Source organism: Lagenorhynchus albirostris, chromosome 2 (genome assembly GCF_949774975.1).
Source record: "Lagenorhynchus albirostris chromosome 2, mLagAlb1.1, whole genome shotgun sequence".
NCBI classification, from domain to species: Eukaryota; Metazoa; Chordata; class Mammalia; order Artiodactyla; family Delphinidae; genus Lagenorhynchus; species Lagenorhynchus albirostris.
Window position 1 is genome coordinate 160,504,657 of NC_083096.1, and position 17,057 is coordinate 160,521,713.

Consider the following 17,057-nt stretch of genomic DNA (forward strand, 5'->3'; position numbering starts at 1 on the left):
AAAGTGGGACTAACACCCACCTCACAGAGTGCCTGGGAAAGTTAAAGCCACGCAACCAAGTGTAAACACAGTGTTGTCATCAGAGGGAGCCTCTGCCTATCCAGGCACGGGGGCCTTTTCACTTTCGCCAATCATAAGCCAGCATTTACTGAGTGCCAATTGACTGAGACACACATGGTCTCTCACTAAATCCTCCTCACCATACAGAGGCACTCCCCTAGGGTTAGTGACTTGCCCAAGGTCACACAGCTAATAATGGCAGAATCAGGATGTGAGCCCAGCTCACACTGGCTGCTGTTCTTCCCATGCCCCTAGAGGCCTCCTCTCCCATCCACTTCTGGAGCTCTCTTCAAATCTCAAGTGGAGTTGAGAACCATTATTAAGATAAGGTCTGATAAGGGACACTTAACATCAGCTTCCTATCAGCTCCTCAGTGACCTAGCCCTATCTAGCAGCCCTAACTGCCCCCTGTTTGGGAGGAAAGGGAATTCGGAGCCCACACCAGATATCCCATTGCCCCGGGAGTCAGATGTCCTAGGCCTGAGCTCTCACTGCCCCTCAGTTGAAGCATGATCCTGAATCAGGCACTGCCTTCTTCTGGGCCTCAGTTTCTTCATCTGTGAGGTGGGACGGTTGGGGAGATGATCTCTAAGGAGCCCTTGGCATGTATGACTCTGCCGCTAGAAGGAGGGGAGTGGTCCCTCACTTTGGGTCAGGACCTGGGGCAGCAAGGGGGTTCAGCTTATCTCAGATCCCTCAGACCAGAGAGGGCTGGGCCAGCCCCTTATCTGGAAGCCCAGGGCTCCCACAAGCAAGTCTAGACATACAGTTGGTCACAAGTCTCCCCACCCCAGTAAGGGAGAGGAAACAGGAAGAAAGGGGGCAAGGGAGGTAACAGGAGCAGGTCTTCTCCCAGCTGCGGCCACTGGTGCTCTAGGTCCAGAGGCAGGGCGGAGTCTGACTCCACCAATGACTTAGTCCCTTCCCTCAATCTCATCTGCAAAGTGGGAACAATAAACCCTATCAGGAGGAGGGCCATGTGTGTAAGCCTGACAGTATAATGCATGGGAACAGGAAGAGGACAGAGTGCTGGGGGTGCTCCTTGAGCTCCCAATTCACATCCTTCACCAATTCTCCGTACCTCCCAGGACCAAGTGCCTAGATGGCCTGGGGCTGGGAGGGTTGAGTTGGATTCCTGAGAACCAAGGCCAAACAATCCCAGCAGGTTACAATGTCTTTGCAGCAGTGAGGAGGCCTCTCCCTATTCACCCTCACCCTTCTCTATGGTCCAAGGGCATTTGTAACATGGGACCAACCCTTCCTTGAAACTCAGTTTCCCCTCCCACTGCCAACCAGCTCCCTCTCTGAGCTCTTGGCGGCTTCAATGCTTAGTCCTCAACCCCTGCCCTTCCTCCACAGTGCTTCCTCCACCTGTGCACCATACGGAGTCCAAATCCCCCAGGGCCTCAGGCTTTCTTCACCCGGAGGACATGCAGGCCCCTCCGTCATAAGAGGATATCCATCTACACCTAAAATAATTAAGAGCACAGGCTTTGGAATCTGACAGGCTTGGGTTTGAATCCCTGTTCAGCAACCTCCTTGCTGAGTAGCCTTGGACAAGTGACTTAACTTCTCTGAGCTCCAGCTTTCTCATCTGTAAAATGGGAATAATAGCTTACAGCTTGTAAGACCGCTGGAGGACAAATGAATTAATCAAAGTAAAGGGTTTAGCATAGCATTTAGCTCTGCTGCCACCCCCAGCCAAGCAGCCTCACGCATAGAGCCTTCACAGCACTCTCTGGCCCATACTCTCAACATCTGATTAATCCCAGGTCCTTCCTATCACTTCTGCCACCTCCTCTGCAGTGTCTCTGCAGCTGCCACTCGTCTCCACTCCCACAGCCCTCAACATGTCCCCAGCCCTCACTTCATCAGCCTCTCCCCTGGATTACTGCAACAGCCTCCAGACTGTTCTATGAGCTTCCACTCTCACCACCCCACCCCCCAACCTGTCCTGCCTGCACCTGCCATCTTCCTAACATACCACTTTCATTGGCTCCTCAATTGCTCAAACACTTTCACTGGCTCCCTTTGGCCTGTAGACTCCAGCCCTCTCTGCTTGCCTTGTGTTCTTTCCCCCATCCTTTCACAGACTAATCAAAGGAGTAAGCACTCAAGCCCCAGTCCCATACCTGGACCTGTGTCAGCAGAGGCTGAAGCCAGGGAAGCCTTAGAATCCTCAGCACAAGTAAAAACAAAGAGATTGAGGTTTACATTCACTTTTTCTCCTCCCAGGCACAAGGAAGAAACCTCAACTACTTTGCTTTCCAGCCTCCACACTCAGTCTCAACCCCATGCCTTTGCTCACGACCATACCCCAGAGCTGAAATGCATCCCTGGGCAGGTTCTCTTGTCTAATCAACAATTCAGGACTAATTCCAACCCTACAGTTACTTCTTTAATACCAGCTCCCCAGTTTTCTAAAACTGACCGCAACCCAAAAGCCTTTTAACATATAGCCTAGAATATTCCCTAGCCCCCCACGCTTTCTTCTATGTTGCCTTGACATTGCTTTCTGGGCTTTTAGGAACACCTTTAAAGCCTGGTTGACCCTTGAGTTGCAGCAGGAACTGGAAGAGCACAAGAGATGCTAGAAGCCCCAGGCCTCTTCTGTAAGGGCTGGCGGGCAGGAGATTGTAAACAGCCCTCTTAATCTCTCTCTCCCCCACCACAAATGGTCACAAGTCTGGATCCACAGTTGGTTCTCAGGAAACCATCAGATTAGAGTGGCCATACGAGGGCAGATGAAGATTCACCAGCCCCAGCCCCAGCCCCTTGGTGCCGATTCCAAGAGGAGAGACAGGTGGGCACAACCTAGATTTCAGGATTACTAGGACAGGGAGACTACTGGAAGGTCCAGGAGTCTCTCATCAACCCAGCTTCTGAGGAACCTCAGAGAGCGTACCAGAATTTAATTAATTCTTTTCTTAATAATCATGATTATTCTTCAAACCACTGCAGGCAATGACCTTGGACAAGCCCACCTTCTCTATCAGTCTCTTTCACAACGAAATAGCCAGCCAGAACTGTAAGGGTCCCAAGAAGTCACCTAAGCTAAGCTGCCCTAATTTCACAGACAGACCTCCCTCTAGGAGCCAGGAAGGTCCAGAGAAGTGAAAGCAATCTGCTCAAGGTCACAGAGCCCATACCAGAGGAACACTGAGAACCCAGACACCCTAAATCCCAGCCTAGGCCCTTTCTATTGCCCCCTGCATGGAGGGATGAGATCATCAGGCTCAATTCAGAACCTCTAGGAATGTAGGCCATCCTGGGAAGTCATGGGTGGATTCTCCCACCACAGGAGGGAGGCCCCCCAAGCCACCTTCTCCAGGATTTTTTCATTCCCCAAAACCAGCAGATACCCGACTCTGTTGGAGACCCCTTATCTTGCGGGGTGGGGGGTGGATCCCCACCCTGCCCCTACCCCATGTCTGGATTCACCAGGCGGAGGAACTAGGCACTTTAGACAGCCCCTCCTCCAACACCTCTTGGGACCCGGGGATACCCTGAACCGCCACACCCACTGGGGGGAACCAGGAATCCTGGCTCCCAGCCTTGGGGTTGGAGGCCTTCCCATTCTGCCCCCTCCCCCCGACTTGGAGGATGGAATGTGACCCGCGGACAGATCCCGCAGCACGCTGGGAAGGGCTGCGTTCCAGCTCGGTGGCTGCACTGAAAGGGGGAGATGCGGCAGCGACCATGGGGACCGCGGGTGGGGGGGGGAAGGGGGACAGAGAGAGGCAGCGGCGGTGCGGATGGGGGTGGGGAGGGAGCCCAGAGAACCAGTCCGACTCCCGATCAAGCCAGATGGAGGCGGCTCGAGTCTCCAGCCCCCGGTTTCCTGCTTCTCCCCTCAACCTTTGTCTCCCCTCCTTCCTGCAAACTTTCAGCCTGTGCGGGCTAAAGCCTGGGGAACAAATGTGCGTGCGTGCGTGTGTATGTGTGTGTGTGTATGTATAAGTGCTTTGGGGTCTGGCTGGTTGTGCAGTTTTGAACCTGTGTGTACATACGTGTGCCTAAGACGTTGGGCAACTGTACCTACACGAATGTGTCTGAATCTGCGACTGTGGTGGTGTTCGTGTGGCTGGGTAAACCGTATACATAGGTATATGTACCTGTATCTCAGGATCTGTGCCTCCCACAGCGATCGTGTGGGTGTGAATGTGTATGTGATTTTGTGTCTGCATGTCCATACATCTGAGTGGGTGTTGTGTATGTGACTGTAAATTGTGAACATGTACATGTGCCCGCCCGCGGGTATTCGTGCGTACATGTGTCTCTGTCTGCATGTGAGGGGTGGGGTCTGTGCGGGGGATTCCCGGCCCCCCAAACTCACACCCAACAAGCCCCAGGAGGGGGCAGCAGCGGCGGCGGCGGCTGCGGCAGGAAGACCCTCCTCCCCGCCTGCCCCGCCCCCACCCCCAGCCCCTACCTGCCGGCCGCTTCGCCGACCGCCCGAACCGCCAGAAGCTGCGGGCCCGGGGGCCGCTTGGGGCCTTCCTCTTGTGGTGTGAGTTGCCCATGGTGGGCGCGGGAGCCGGCGCGGGAACCCTAGCGCAGCCCTACCAGCCCGGCAGCCGGGCCCGCAGCCACAGGAGGGAGGCAGAGAGAAGCGCGGGCGGCCACCGCAGGCGCCCCCAGCCCCAGCTCGGCCACGCCCCCGGGCTCTGCGGCCAATGGCCGGGGTGAGGGAGGGGCCGGCAGGGGGCGGGGCCTGGCGCACATCCCGTAAGCTCCACCCCTCTGAGGACCTGGGAGACCTGCTGAGGCGCCCCGCCCAGTGCTCTGGGAAAGACCGGGCCTGTCCAGGTGGGGCCGACGGATCGCTCGCTCTCCCAGGCCAGGGGCTGCCTCTGAGGACTGCAGTTGAACCAAGAGAACTAGGGGCCCAGGATCCAGACAGGCGGGGTCTGGAGCCTTGCTGCTGCTAGGGCCCACCAACCACCACCCCGTGAGTGTCACGTGTCTGTGTATCTCCTGTCTCTGCTTGTTTGTACAAATACATCTATCTGACTGTATTTCTGTAGTAATGGTGTTCAAAATAACAATAGAACCCTTTTATATAGCGCTTCCTATGTGCCAGGCACTGTGATAACTGCTTTCATGCATTACTTAATTTCATGCACAAAACAATTCCGTAAGGTAGGTACTTTTATCATCTCCATTTTACAGATGGGAAAATTGAGGTTCCATGAAATCAAATGATTAGCCCAAAGTCAAACAGCATTAAGCTACAGAGCCAGTACTCAAACCCAGACTGAGTCCAATACCCACTGCTCCAGGCTACCTACCCCACCACTTTATCTGTGCCTCTCCATGACCTTGAAGGAGGGCATGTAATTGGGCATTTGTATTTGCGTTCTTGAATGTGGCTGTGTAGTTGTGCATCTGTGACCCTGAACATGTGGGTTCCTCTCTGTGTCATCATCTGTGACTGCATGCCTGTATCCATATAATTGAGTCTGTTTACATAGGTCTGGATGTGTGCTTTTGTGTATTTGCCTATATAATTGTGACTCCCTCAAGCTGGCTGAATATCCCTGCTTTTTGTGTATTTGAGTGTGTAATAGTCTGCTTGAGTGCATGTAAGTAAAAACGTTTGTCTATAAGACTGTAATTGCATGTGCTTTTCTGTATCAATATGACTGTGCAATTGTCTGCTGATATACCCATATCTATCTACCTTTGGGGGGCGGGGTATGTGTAAGTAATGGAGCATATAGGTAAACATACATGGAAGCACATGTCTGTGTGCATCTAACCCTAACTCTCTCTCATCTCCCGTTAAATAAGTCTTTGTTTTTCAAAGCCCAGGCCAAGGTTCACCTCTTCTGAAAGCCTTCCAGGTTGCCCAAGGCCCCCACATCTTCATGTTCTCACAAGTGCCCTGTGTCCAGGGACCTGCCCAGGACCCCACATACTGGGCAAGGACTCTCCTTTACGATCACTCTGCCATCTCTCCAACCAGGGGCAGCATGGTATAGACAGAGAAAGAGCACTGGGCTGGAAGCCCACGGCCCTCAGTTCTAATCCCCTTAAGGTTCATCCTTTCTGCCACCGCAGCAAGCCCCTCCACTACACCTCGCTGCCTCTTATGCCCAGTGGCTCCAAGACACCCTGTTCCCTCCCTGCAAAATGGGAGAGTTAAAGCTGAACCACACCCTCCCTGAGGCCCATCTCTTGTTAAGAGACTGAGGTTGACAACAGTGTAGTCCCTGAGGGGCTGGTATTTTATATATCCATGCAGAAAATACTTGTTGAGCATACACTGTATACCATGCTGTGTGCAGCAGGCTCCCTGCCTTGCACAGAGAAGAGGGTCCTAGTGGCAGAGCTCGATGAGACCTCAGAGATTTGCTGGCCCAATTCCCTTAATTTACAGGTGGGGAACCTGAGGCCCATAAAGGGGAAAGGTGGTATGGGGGGGGCAGAGAGAACACTCAAGGGTAAAGTCCAAATCCCTTGGCATACATTCAGTGAGGACAGGCATGCAAAGAGCTTAGAAGGATGTCTGGAGTGTAGCAGGTAACTTGGCCTTCACAGGAGACCTTGCAGGAGCTGCCCCCGCTCACCAGTTCAGCCTCATCTCTGACCACACCCCTCTCATTCTCAGAGCTCCTTCCTCTTCCACCTTTGCCTGTCCTCAAGGCCCTGCTAGACAGTGTCCTCCTCCATGTCTTCCTTGACCCCCCCCCTCCCCCAGCCCAGTTCTTGGGGCTCCCACAGGCATTAATGCTGTCCGCTGATACAGAACTGATCACACACCTCAGGGCTCCCCAGCACCCTGTGTAACACCAACCCAGCACTTGTCTCAAGGCAACAGTTTGCTTTGGTATGTCCCTTTCCAACCAGAAAACAAGTTCCTCAAGGACACTGATCCTCTCACTCCTCCTAGTAGCCCCAGGCTCAGCACAGTGTCTGGCACACAGTAGGTATCCTACGTGTTGAACAGAAACTGGCAAAGGTGGTGATGATGGCACCTTGAGCACTAATGGAGGTGAAGAGGCACAGGCAAGAGAGTCCAAGGCACTCTCCCAGTCTTACCTTCTTTCACTACAAAGGCTGTGCTTGCTCCCGGATCCAGGAGGAAGAGTACTACCAACGAGTCAAGTGCATGGGAAAGCCTGGGAGAACCTGGGGTAGGACTGGTGGGAAGAAGTAGGTGATATGGTAGGCATATGGACCAGAACTCCTGGAACCACAAGGCAGGGCTTGAGTGTCTCGTGACCCTCCTGGAGGATAGTATTAAAGGCCTCGGCTGGCTAGGGGCTTAGAGGAGAGGGTATCTTAAAGCAGGCAGGAGGTCCTACTCGGAACAGACCCCATCAGCAGCCTCCTGGGAAGCATGCACTTTGCCAGAAGATTCAGGGTTTAAACCCTTGGCAGGCTGAGCTGTCTCCATCTCCCCTCCATGCCAGCACAGAGCACCCTGGGAGTGCAGCTGACAGCCTTTGGTGAACCGGCCCCCAGGACAGCGGAACACTAGAGCACAGAGTCCTGGGGAGTATAGTCATGGGGGAGGTGGACAACGAGTTCATCCCTGCTGCCCAAGGAAGCTGCTTCCACCCACTTCCTCCCCCAAGTCAGCCACAGGACTGGAGGTGGCCGTCCATGGGTTCTCCAGATGGGAGGCAGAGGTGTGTATACCTGCTCTCCCCACCCCGCCACATTCACTGCGGCCTAAACAATATACAATGCCGCCTCTCATTAGTTTTCTTCAGCATGTGACAGGCCAGGAGCAGCTGAGACAGCTTTGAGGGTTCGGGGAGAGGGGAATTTCCGAGGGGCAGGTGGGGGAGGGGAGGCGCTCCCACTGCCCTCTGCCAACAACAGATTAGAGATTTTTCTGGCCACAGGGAAAGGGAGAGTGGTGGGGGGAGGGCCCCCCAGCCTGAAGGGGATTTCCAGGAGAACCTGGGCCCTGTGCCACCGGTGCGGATCCAGGGCCTCCGTTGAGGAGGGAGGGGGAGAGGCAGCTGGACCCGGCCCCTTCTGAAGGTGTCAGAGGTAAGGGAGGGGATGGATGAGGCCTTCTCAGGCCTCCTCGGCTTCCTGCTCCTTTCATCCCACCCCTGCTCGAGGGCCCTTTCTGGGATGGGATTTTCCATTTGAAGTCAGAACAAAGGAGTGGGGAAGCTGAGGTCAGCCTGGCAGGTGTGGGCTCCTGTTCTGCCTCCAACACTGGTTGGCTGTATGACCTTGAGCAAGTCACTTCCTCCTCTGGGCCTCAGTTGCCCATCTGTATGTGCCGTGAGGGCTCCCTGTGACATCTCAGGCTATCAGCTCTGAGCGCCCAGGATCTGGAGATACCCGTGCTCTGGGGGCCCATATCAGATTACCCACCTATCACCCAAAGCCACTTAATGCCAGGCCCTGTGCTGGGCAGGGCAGAGGGAAAAGACAGTCAGCCCAGGGCCTGCCCTCAGGATGTTCAGAACAGTAAGGTATGGTGATGCCTGTGCCCACGGAATGCGACAGCCAGCTGGTCCCAACCCCCAACAGAAGCCTTGCCTGGTTCCAGCTCTGCAAATCCCTCAACCCCAGCTTCCCCTCATTCTTCCATTTTAGCTCGCATCACCTCTCGGGGAAGATCACTCTGTTCCCTCCTTAGTCACACTTCTTGACCCTTAATTACTTGTTCAATGTCTACTACCCCCCCAAACTGTGAGGTTCACGAGGACTGGGACCTTGTCTTTCATTCATCCTCAGGACAGAGTCTGGCACATAGTAGGTACTTATTACCTAATATTAAATACTTAATAAGTATTTGTGAAATAAATTAGTGAGACCCCCTCTCCCATCTGGACCCAAGGCAGACAATGCTCATCACTTCAGAGGGGCTTGGAGAAGGTGGACCCAGACTCCTTTATGGAAACCACTCCCCCACTGATGTATCCCACAGCAGAGGGAGCCCTGCCCATATCACATCAGCCAAGGCCCCAGGCTAAGGACACTGAGATGCCCCTCCCCAAGAAGAAGGTGACCAGAAAAGCATATCCTGGGACTTCCCTGGTGGTCCAGTGGTTAAGAATCCACCTTCTGGGCTTCCCTGGTGGTGCAGTGGTTAAGAATCTGCCTGCCAATGCAGGAGACACGGGTTCGAGCCCTGGTCCGGGAAGATCCCACATGCCGCGGAGCAACTAAGCCTGTGCGCCACAACTACTGAGCCTGCGCTCTAGAGCCCACAAGCCACAACTACTGAAGCCCGCACGCCTAGAGACTGTGCTCTGCGACAAGATAAGCCACTGCAGTGAGAAGCCCACACGCCACAACAAAGAGTAGCCCCTGCTCGCCGCAACTAGAGAAAGCCTGAGCACAGCAACAAAGACCCATTGCAGCCAAAAAAATAAAAAAGAATCCCCCTTCCGATGCAAGGGACAAGGGTTCAATCCCTGGTCGTGGAACTAAAATCCCACAGGCTGCAGGGCAACTAAGCCCACGCACCGCAACTACTGAGCCTGTGTGCTCTAGAGCCCGTGCGCCAACTAGAGAAGCCCGCGCACTGCAACAAAAGATCCCGCATGCCGCAGCTAAGACCCGACACAGCCAAATAAATAAACGAATAAATAAAATATTAAAAAAAGAAAGAAAAGCATATGCTGTTCAACTCCAAGTCTCTTGAGCACCCTGCTCTAGAGTCTGGGGGCAATAATTTCCCCAGGAGTATCACAGAGATGATGACACTGGACCAGGCCTTGAGGATGAATAGAAGTACTGGATAGAAAAGGGAAGGGAAACACATACTAGGTGGGGAACAGCACATGCAATGGCACAGAATGTGGAAGTACATGGAGTGTTTATTGAAAGGCAAACAGATATCACCCGGACCTCAGAGAGGCAAAGTGACCACTAACCAAAGTGCCTTTGGGTCCTCACTTTGCTTTAGAGCTACACAGGCCCCCTCCTCAGCAGGGAGAGTTGGCATTATTCACCCTGCATCCTCACCCACCTTCCTATGACATCCAGACCACTGGGTCCCGATGTCGTGTCCATCTGACTGGCCAAAAGTAGGCTCTCCTTCCCTGAACATAGCTCCCACCCCCAGTTCCCCCTTCCAGCTTGCTCCTCCAGACCATTCTCAAACTCATAGAATTCTAGAATGAGAAAGGGCCACTAATGGTCAGAGGTCATTAAACCCCATCTTTATTAAGACAGACAGTGTCTTGCCAAGAATGGGGCAGGACTTGGCAAAGCAGAACTCAAACGCAGGATTCTCTCCATAACCCCATGCCCAGCACAGCTCTCCCTGAGTGAGTGGCCAACGTTCATGGGGTTAAATCTGCTGAGCCTGGCAGGGTAGCTCCTAAATTCTCACTATCAGTATCGGAGCCATCCCCAGCACCCACGCCCCCAGCCACTGCCCACTGCCTGAGAGAAACCTTCGGGAGGGCTGTATACTCCTTTCCCCGAAGTTGATCCTAAGCTCTACAGCAGTTACTCCCCTCGAGTCAGAAACACATCCAACCTCATATTATCTTGTTTGGAGTATGGCCTCTGGAGACAGATTGAGTGGCTCTGTCAGTGCTACGCTATGTTCATCATGTCCATGCAAGTAAGAACCTTGCCCGTCTTGTCCCAAATATTTGCATTACCCTGACCAGTACATGACACTATCTAGTAAGGAATATGTCTTTTTCAAATGAATGAAGCTGAATGACCTTGACCAACTTAGTTTCACCCTCTGGGCCTATTTTCTCACCTATAAATGGTTGTAACTGACCACCTCCCAGGTTGTTGAGGACAAGGGAAAACATTCATGAAAATGCCTGGCCAGGGTCTGGCACATAGCAGCCTTCATGTTCCCCTTCAAATTAGTCAGCACCCTGCCCTCCTTCCACACTCTGCTCACCTCCTCCAGGAAGCCTCCCCCGATTATCTGCCAGCCTCCAGTCCTGGCATCCATCCCAGAAACACTTCCTCCCCACACACTTGTCTAGAGTCCACATGACATTTCTGAAATATATGGATGTCTGCTTGTTTGTTTGTCTGTTACTTTTTCTGTGCCTGAATCCTCCGCTGGACAAAGGTAAGACTCCACCTTCCGTGGATCCCCCCTCAATAATCATCATCACGGGTATCTGAGGTGTAACCGATGAGTTGTTTTCCAAACATGAATCAGGATAAACTTAGCTAATGCTCAAGTCCTCAGCATCACAGCAGCAGCAACTCGCTGACATCTGGACCATGCTCCACAATTCACAATGCACTTGCATGTCTGTTTTCTAATTTGATCCTTGAAACACCCCTGTAAAGCCAGGATTTGTTATCTCTATTTTACAGGTAGCAGAACTGAGGCTTGGAGGGGTTAATAACCTGCCGGGGTCACATGGCCCGAGAGGGGCAGACCAGGGCCCAGGACAGAATTGTCCTGTCGGCTTCAAAGCCCATTCCTTCCAGACTGGGTCCTTACAACTCAGGTGAATAAACTCACAATAACAGCGACCCCTTACATTTCTATGGTGACTTCACTTTCAAATAATTTTCACATCCTCTTTTGTAAGAATCTTGGAAAGCTCACAGACCCATCAAGGATATGTCTAGCCGGAAGGTTAGCCCAGTGAGAAGGTCCCCTCTCTTCAAGAGACAGTAATGGAAACAGTGAGGCCACAGAGAAGTTGCTTGCCCAGTGTCACAGGGCTTGCTAACCGCTGGGCCAGGATGTGAACTCTCATTAACTTGCCTGACTCTGATACTCCTCCTACTTTATCAAGTTCCCTCACTTTTCTCTGGGCCTCTTCCCATCTGTACAATGGGTTGGATGAGAAGATCTTTAAGCCTTACCCCCTGGTCTATGTCCTTGGGAGAATCATGAAAGCAGGACCAGTTTTGGAAGTCAGATGATTTGAGTTCAAATCCCAGGTGGCCAAATCAATCGCTCAAAACTGTCCCTGAGCCTCAGTTTTTCCATCTTCAAATGGTCGTAAATGATAATGGAGGTAATGGATGTGGGGCGGGGAGGTGGGGGGGCGTTCTGGCACATTCAGAATAATAAATAAATGTCAGACTTCCTCTCTTTCCTTTCTAAGTCTGTGCAGGGCAGTGCGGGGAGCACGGGGGTTCTGGAAAACAGAGGCTCAAAATCTATCCCAAGCTCAGTTTTCCCTTTTATAGTAGGGGACTCAGATTAAAGAAGCCAAGACCTGCATCTATGGGTCTTTGGTTCAGCAACTGGGAGCAGGGAGATAATGACCTCCCTAGCAAAGGCCCCTGACCTCCCAGGAATTTTCTGTGTGTGCCTCCTCCCCATCTCCCCCAATCTTCATTCTAAACATTTTCCCCAGAAAGAGTTAAGCCTTCTTTGGGCTTCCCCTTCCTGACCAGCAGTGCCAGTGGAGATTAGAGAGATTGGATTTATTTCTCTTAATAAACAGAAAAGAAGTTTGGCCAGGCAGGTGACAAGGAAACAATTGGAATAATAGGAGGTTGGAGCAAAAGGAAGCAGGACTTCCTCCAGACATACCTACGGCCACCCTCAGACCTGGGGAAACAACAGCCAGGGGCAGGGAGGTGTTGCCCATGCACGTGGTCCCAAATCAGGTCGACCTGCTGCCCAGAAAGCCCAGTGCTACCCAATACCAAACACAAGGCAGGGGGAGGCCTGCCACTGACCCAATGACCCTTAACCCAGACTGTCGGAGCAAGGACCTACAGAGTCAGCTTTTCCAGCCCCTGCACCCAGGCTGATCTCCCAGAGGAAAAGTGTCCACTGCCCTGGGGTATGCCACTAGCCTTCTATCTCTAATCCTGACAGTCTGACCACAAACCATCCTGCTGCAATTCTGACCCATGCCCCCTCGAGTGTGATAGGGATGACTTCAGATTGAATCCCAGTGGGGCAGCCCTGGGACAGACTTCATATATTGTGGGGACTGCAGAGCCCTTGGAAACACCCCTCATGCAAACCTTCCCATGGGGCCTGGCCCAGTCATCTCAGCCCCAGCACCCAACTTCTGTTTGTGGCTGGGCTGCAGGGGAGCAGGGCCCATATCCAAAAGGAAGATCAGGCCGGAAGCAATCACACAAGAGGCCTTTCACCCTCTTCCTGACCCCTAAAGTGTTCCATCTAATTATCCTCCAGAGGAGGTGGTTAAAGGACACTGGGCGGGTAAACACAGGCAGAATGGGATGGGCCTGCACACACCGCCATTTCCTCACCTCTAGCACTGAAGCAGGAGCACAGGAAAGGTAGACTTCCTAGGACGGCTGGCCCCAAGGGAGCCCCACCCTCTTGCAGAGACTCATGCCCTCCACCTCAATCAGGAGACAGAAACAGAGAGGAAGATGAGGGAAGAGCAAAGCAAGCGGCCAAAAGAAAAGTGATTCCAGTAGGGATGGGCCAGATCAGCCACCCCTCCCGTCAGGCTGCCCATCCATCAGGCCAGAGGGAGCCTAGAGGCAAGGAATTAGCCGTAGTACTTCAGGTAACCACCGCTGCCCCAGGTACAGCCTCTCCATTAACTTGGGCCTGTTTCCCCCATCTGCAAGCACACTTCCAACACAAGACCGTTTCTACCAAGGAGGGGGGAAGGAGTGGTGGGTGGGGCAGTTGGCTCAGATCCTGAGCTCACCACCCCAGGAGGTGGATGTTTGCGGTTTGGCCCAGGTGAGTGGTGAGGGGGACCAGGTAGGAAAAGCTAACACTGCTAAGAACCTAAAGCATGTTATGCTCCGTGCTGGGTCCTCTGTGGGGCTGGAAACCCGGATCCACCTCGACGACTGAAACACCTTTTGAGTGCAGTTGGCTTTCCAGACCCAGAGGGACCCCCCCACCAGAGATGCAAGGTCACGTGCCTCTCCCATTGGCCCCAGGCCAGAGTCAAGACTCTGACCCCCTGACTCAGCAGCAGAGGGCAGAACCTGAGTGAGACTGGGGGAAGGGGGCACCGCCTCACCGTCCCAAGAGCCGGGCGGCCAGCACTTCCTGCTTAAGCCAGGGGATTCCTGCCCCCTTCGGGGGGGGGGGTCCTCTCCATCTCGAGCGGGGCTGAGCCCTGGGCTCTTCGCTCCCCAAGCAACGGCGCCTAGGGAGTCACCACCTCCGACACGCCGCGGACCCCCAGAGGAGCCACCCAGGCCGCACCCTCGGCGCCGCCCGGCGCCTGCCCAGGTGCCCGGTCGCCTTACCTCGGACTTTACCCTTGGCCCTCCTGGCCTTGTCGTCCGCCTTCTTGGCCCGGGGGGCGGCCGGTTCGGCACCCTCTGTCCCTGGCGCCTTCTTGCGCCGCTTGCCCCGCAGCCAGCTGAAGGCACGGCGGAGGCCGGACACGCCGGAGCGAGACTTCTTCCTGCGCGGGGGGCCACCCGGGCCCCCCGGCTCTTCGCCCGCAGGTGCGGCGGGGGGCGCGCGGGCCGCCATGGCTCGGCCGGGGGACCCGGCGCGAGGGTCAGGCCCCCTGCGGCGGGGCGCCCATGGGCCGGGGGCGGGCGGGCGGGCAGGCGGCCGCCGCGCGGAGACGCGCCCGCAGAAAAGTTTGGGCGGCGGAGGCAGAGAGGGCGAGGAGCGGGGCGGGCGGCGGGAGCGGCGCGGGAGGGGCCGCGGGGCGGCGGGCGGGGCGCGGAGGCTGGCCGGGAGGGACAGAGCCGGGAGGGAGAGGCCGCGGGGCGGGGGCGGTGCTGCCTTTGGCCCCTCCCCGCCTCCTCCGGCCCTCCGGCCCGGCTCCGGGAGGTCGGGGACTCGGGGAGGGCGAGGTCCGGTGCAGAGGGAGGGTGGTCCCGCGCCCCCAAGCCGCGCCTGCGGGCTGGGGCCGAGAGGGCGGGGTCGCGGGGCGGGGCGGGTCCGGGAGGGGGCGGTACCGAGGTTCCGTTTCTGCGGGGGCACTGAGGAGAGCTGGGTTCGAACAGAGAAGTACGGGGCGATGATGGGGATGCGCAGGGAAAGGGGGGAGAGAGGTGTTGGGGTTGGACCCCAAGAGAACCTGGTGCCCTGAGTTTGGTCCGGGAGATGGGGGATTCTGGAATTCTTCTGCAATAAGGGAATTCTGAGAATGTTTTCCAGGACCCGGGCAGTACTGGAGGTTTTGCTCTAGAGACAGACGTCAGACCCACCCGAGACCTGTGACCGACAGTGGGTCTTCCTCTCCCATCTGGCGACTGGGAGTCGTCCCTTCGCTCCTTTCCCCTTCCTCACCCCACCTTCACCTTTCCTCACCCCATCTTCCCCCAGCCTCCATCTGTCCTCAATGTGGAGCTGGGACCCATGCCTCCTGGGTTCCTGCTTCATCCTTGGGTGACTGGGATGAGGAGAGCCGTGCCTCAGTTTACCCTTGGGCCAGGCAGGGAGTCCCCAGAGCACTCCTGCCTGGGTCTGAATTTTCCACTGAGATGCTCAACACTGATTAGAGCTGATCTTGGATTAAACTCACAACTTTATAAGGTGCTTTGAGATCCTCTGCAGGTGACAAGTGTGACTGAGGAAGCTGGTAGGGAAAGGAAGCCTTTAAGAATCATGAAAATGCTGTGCTTGTTTCCTCCAGACCTCTGGCTCTTTATTATAGCTGATCAAGCACTTTCATATCATCTGATCCCACAACAAGCTCTGAGGGAAGCAGGGCAGGGAGTGATACCCCCATAGTACAGAAGGGAAACTGAGGCCAGAAGAGGACAGTGATTGCCCAAGAGCACAGAGGTGGTCAGCAGCAGAGGAGCTAAGATTGACAACCTAGGTCTTGTCTCTGCCTGGTCCCAGGAGCTAGAAATTGCCCTAGGGTCCAGCTGTGGGTTCAGGGCTCTTAGACTCCCTCACTGGGTCCCCAGAAGGGCATCATGATTACCCCACCGGTTAGAATTTGTCTTCATCGCCCAACCTGACCCTGGTCAAATAGCTTTCTCCTGGTCCCCACCCAGCCCAGTCAGCCCTGCTGTAGTATAGACAACACTCACTATATTATAGAAGGATTAGAGTGTGCATTGTGACCTCTCTAACCTGCCTTAGCCCCCGAGTGCCCCCAGGGGCTCAGCTGTGGCAAACTTGGGCCATCACTGACACCTCCCCCCTACCACCTGGGGGACCTGGGGCAGATTACTGTCCTTGCTGGGCCTCAGTTTCCCATCTAACCACCATTCATTTGGTTTCTGCCCAGCCTAGCACTATCCCTAAGGACCCTACCTCTCCTTCCATTGGTGAGTATCAGAGGAAAATTGTTATAGGCAGGGCTGAGACTTGGAGAGCGAGCGATGCACAGGGCCTTGGCCTGTTGGAGAGTCTGGATGCATTGGTAGGGAGGAAAGAGGAAAGCAAACATGCTCTGGCTTTTGGAAGTGGCGATCAGGAGAGGAACGTTGGGCAATCTTGCCCCCCACCAACCCTTTCAGCACCTCCTTTCTTCCTGGTGGCCAGACTGGTTACACAGTTTGCAGAGCCCAGTGCAAAATGAAAATGCAGGGCCTTTATTCAAAATTTATTAAAAATTTCAAGAAGGCAACGGCAGAGCATTCAACCAAACATGGGGCCTTTCTAAGAGCAGGGCCGTGTGGACTACGCCCATGAAGTTGGCCCTGCCAGTGGCTCATATAATTCCTCAGCGAAAGGTCCCCTAGAAACACAACCCCGAGGAGTCAACTCACAGATTGGGTCCCCTGATTAGGAGAAGAGGAGAGGAAAGGGGAGTGGGGAGAGGTCAGGTCTGTGTTCCCCTCACTGCTCCTAACTCTAACACCCAGACATTCTCACCTCCCATCTCCAGCCACCCCTCAGACCAGCAGCCCAGCTTTCCTGCTTGTCCCCTGGCCTAATGGACTGGCCTGCTTCTGAGACCCTCAGGGCTAGCTGGGAAGGGCTAGCCTGCAACACTGCTCTCTGGATTCATGATTGCTCAGCTCAGCTACATTTCTTTGCTGGCCCTCTGGGCAGCTAAGGAAACTGACTTCCCAGCAGTCACTGTCGGCAGGGCCCAAAGTCCATCCTGGAGCCAGGCTGTCACCTGACCAGGAAGGAAGCTGCCAGCCTGTCCCCAGGGAGGAACCAGCAATAACCAAGCTTGGGGCTACAGCCCCTGAGG

General features: G+C 54.7%; 1 protein-coding gene across 4 annotated transcripts in view; it reads right to left on the reverse strand.

Annotated features, from left to right (window-relative positions):
• The window catches only part of NHSL3 (NHS like 3), a 28,526-nt gene extending 14,084 nt beyond the window's left edge, over positions 1–14,442 (reverse strand). For 2 of the 4 annotated variants that reach the window (XM_060140662.1, XM_060140661.1), the window contains exon 1: positions 14,185–14,442. In XM_060140662.1, the coding sequence (XP_059996645.1) occupies positions 14,185–14,416 (232 nt within the window). In that variant the 5' untranslated portion in view covers positions 14,417–14,442. Of the gene's footprint in view, positions 1–4,492; positions 4,618–14,184 lie in introns of those variants that run through there. The other 2 variants (XM_060140664.1, XM_060140663.1) reach the window with 2 other exon arrangements.
• Positions 14,443–17,057: the final 2,615 nt, after the last annotated feature.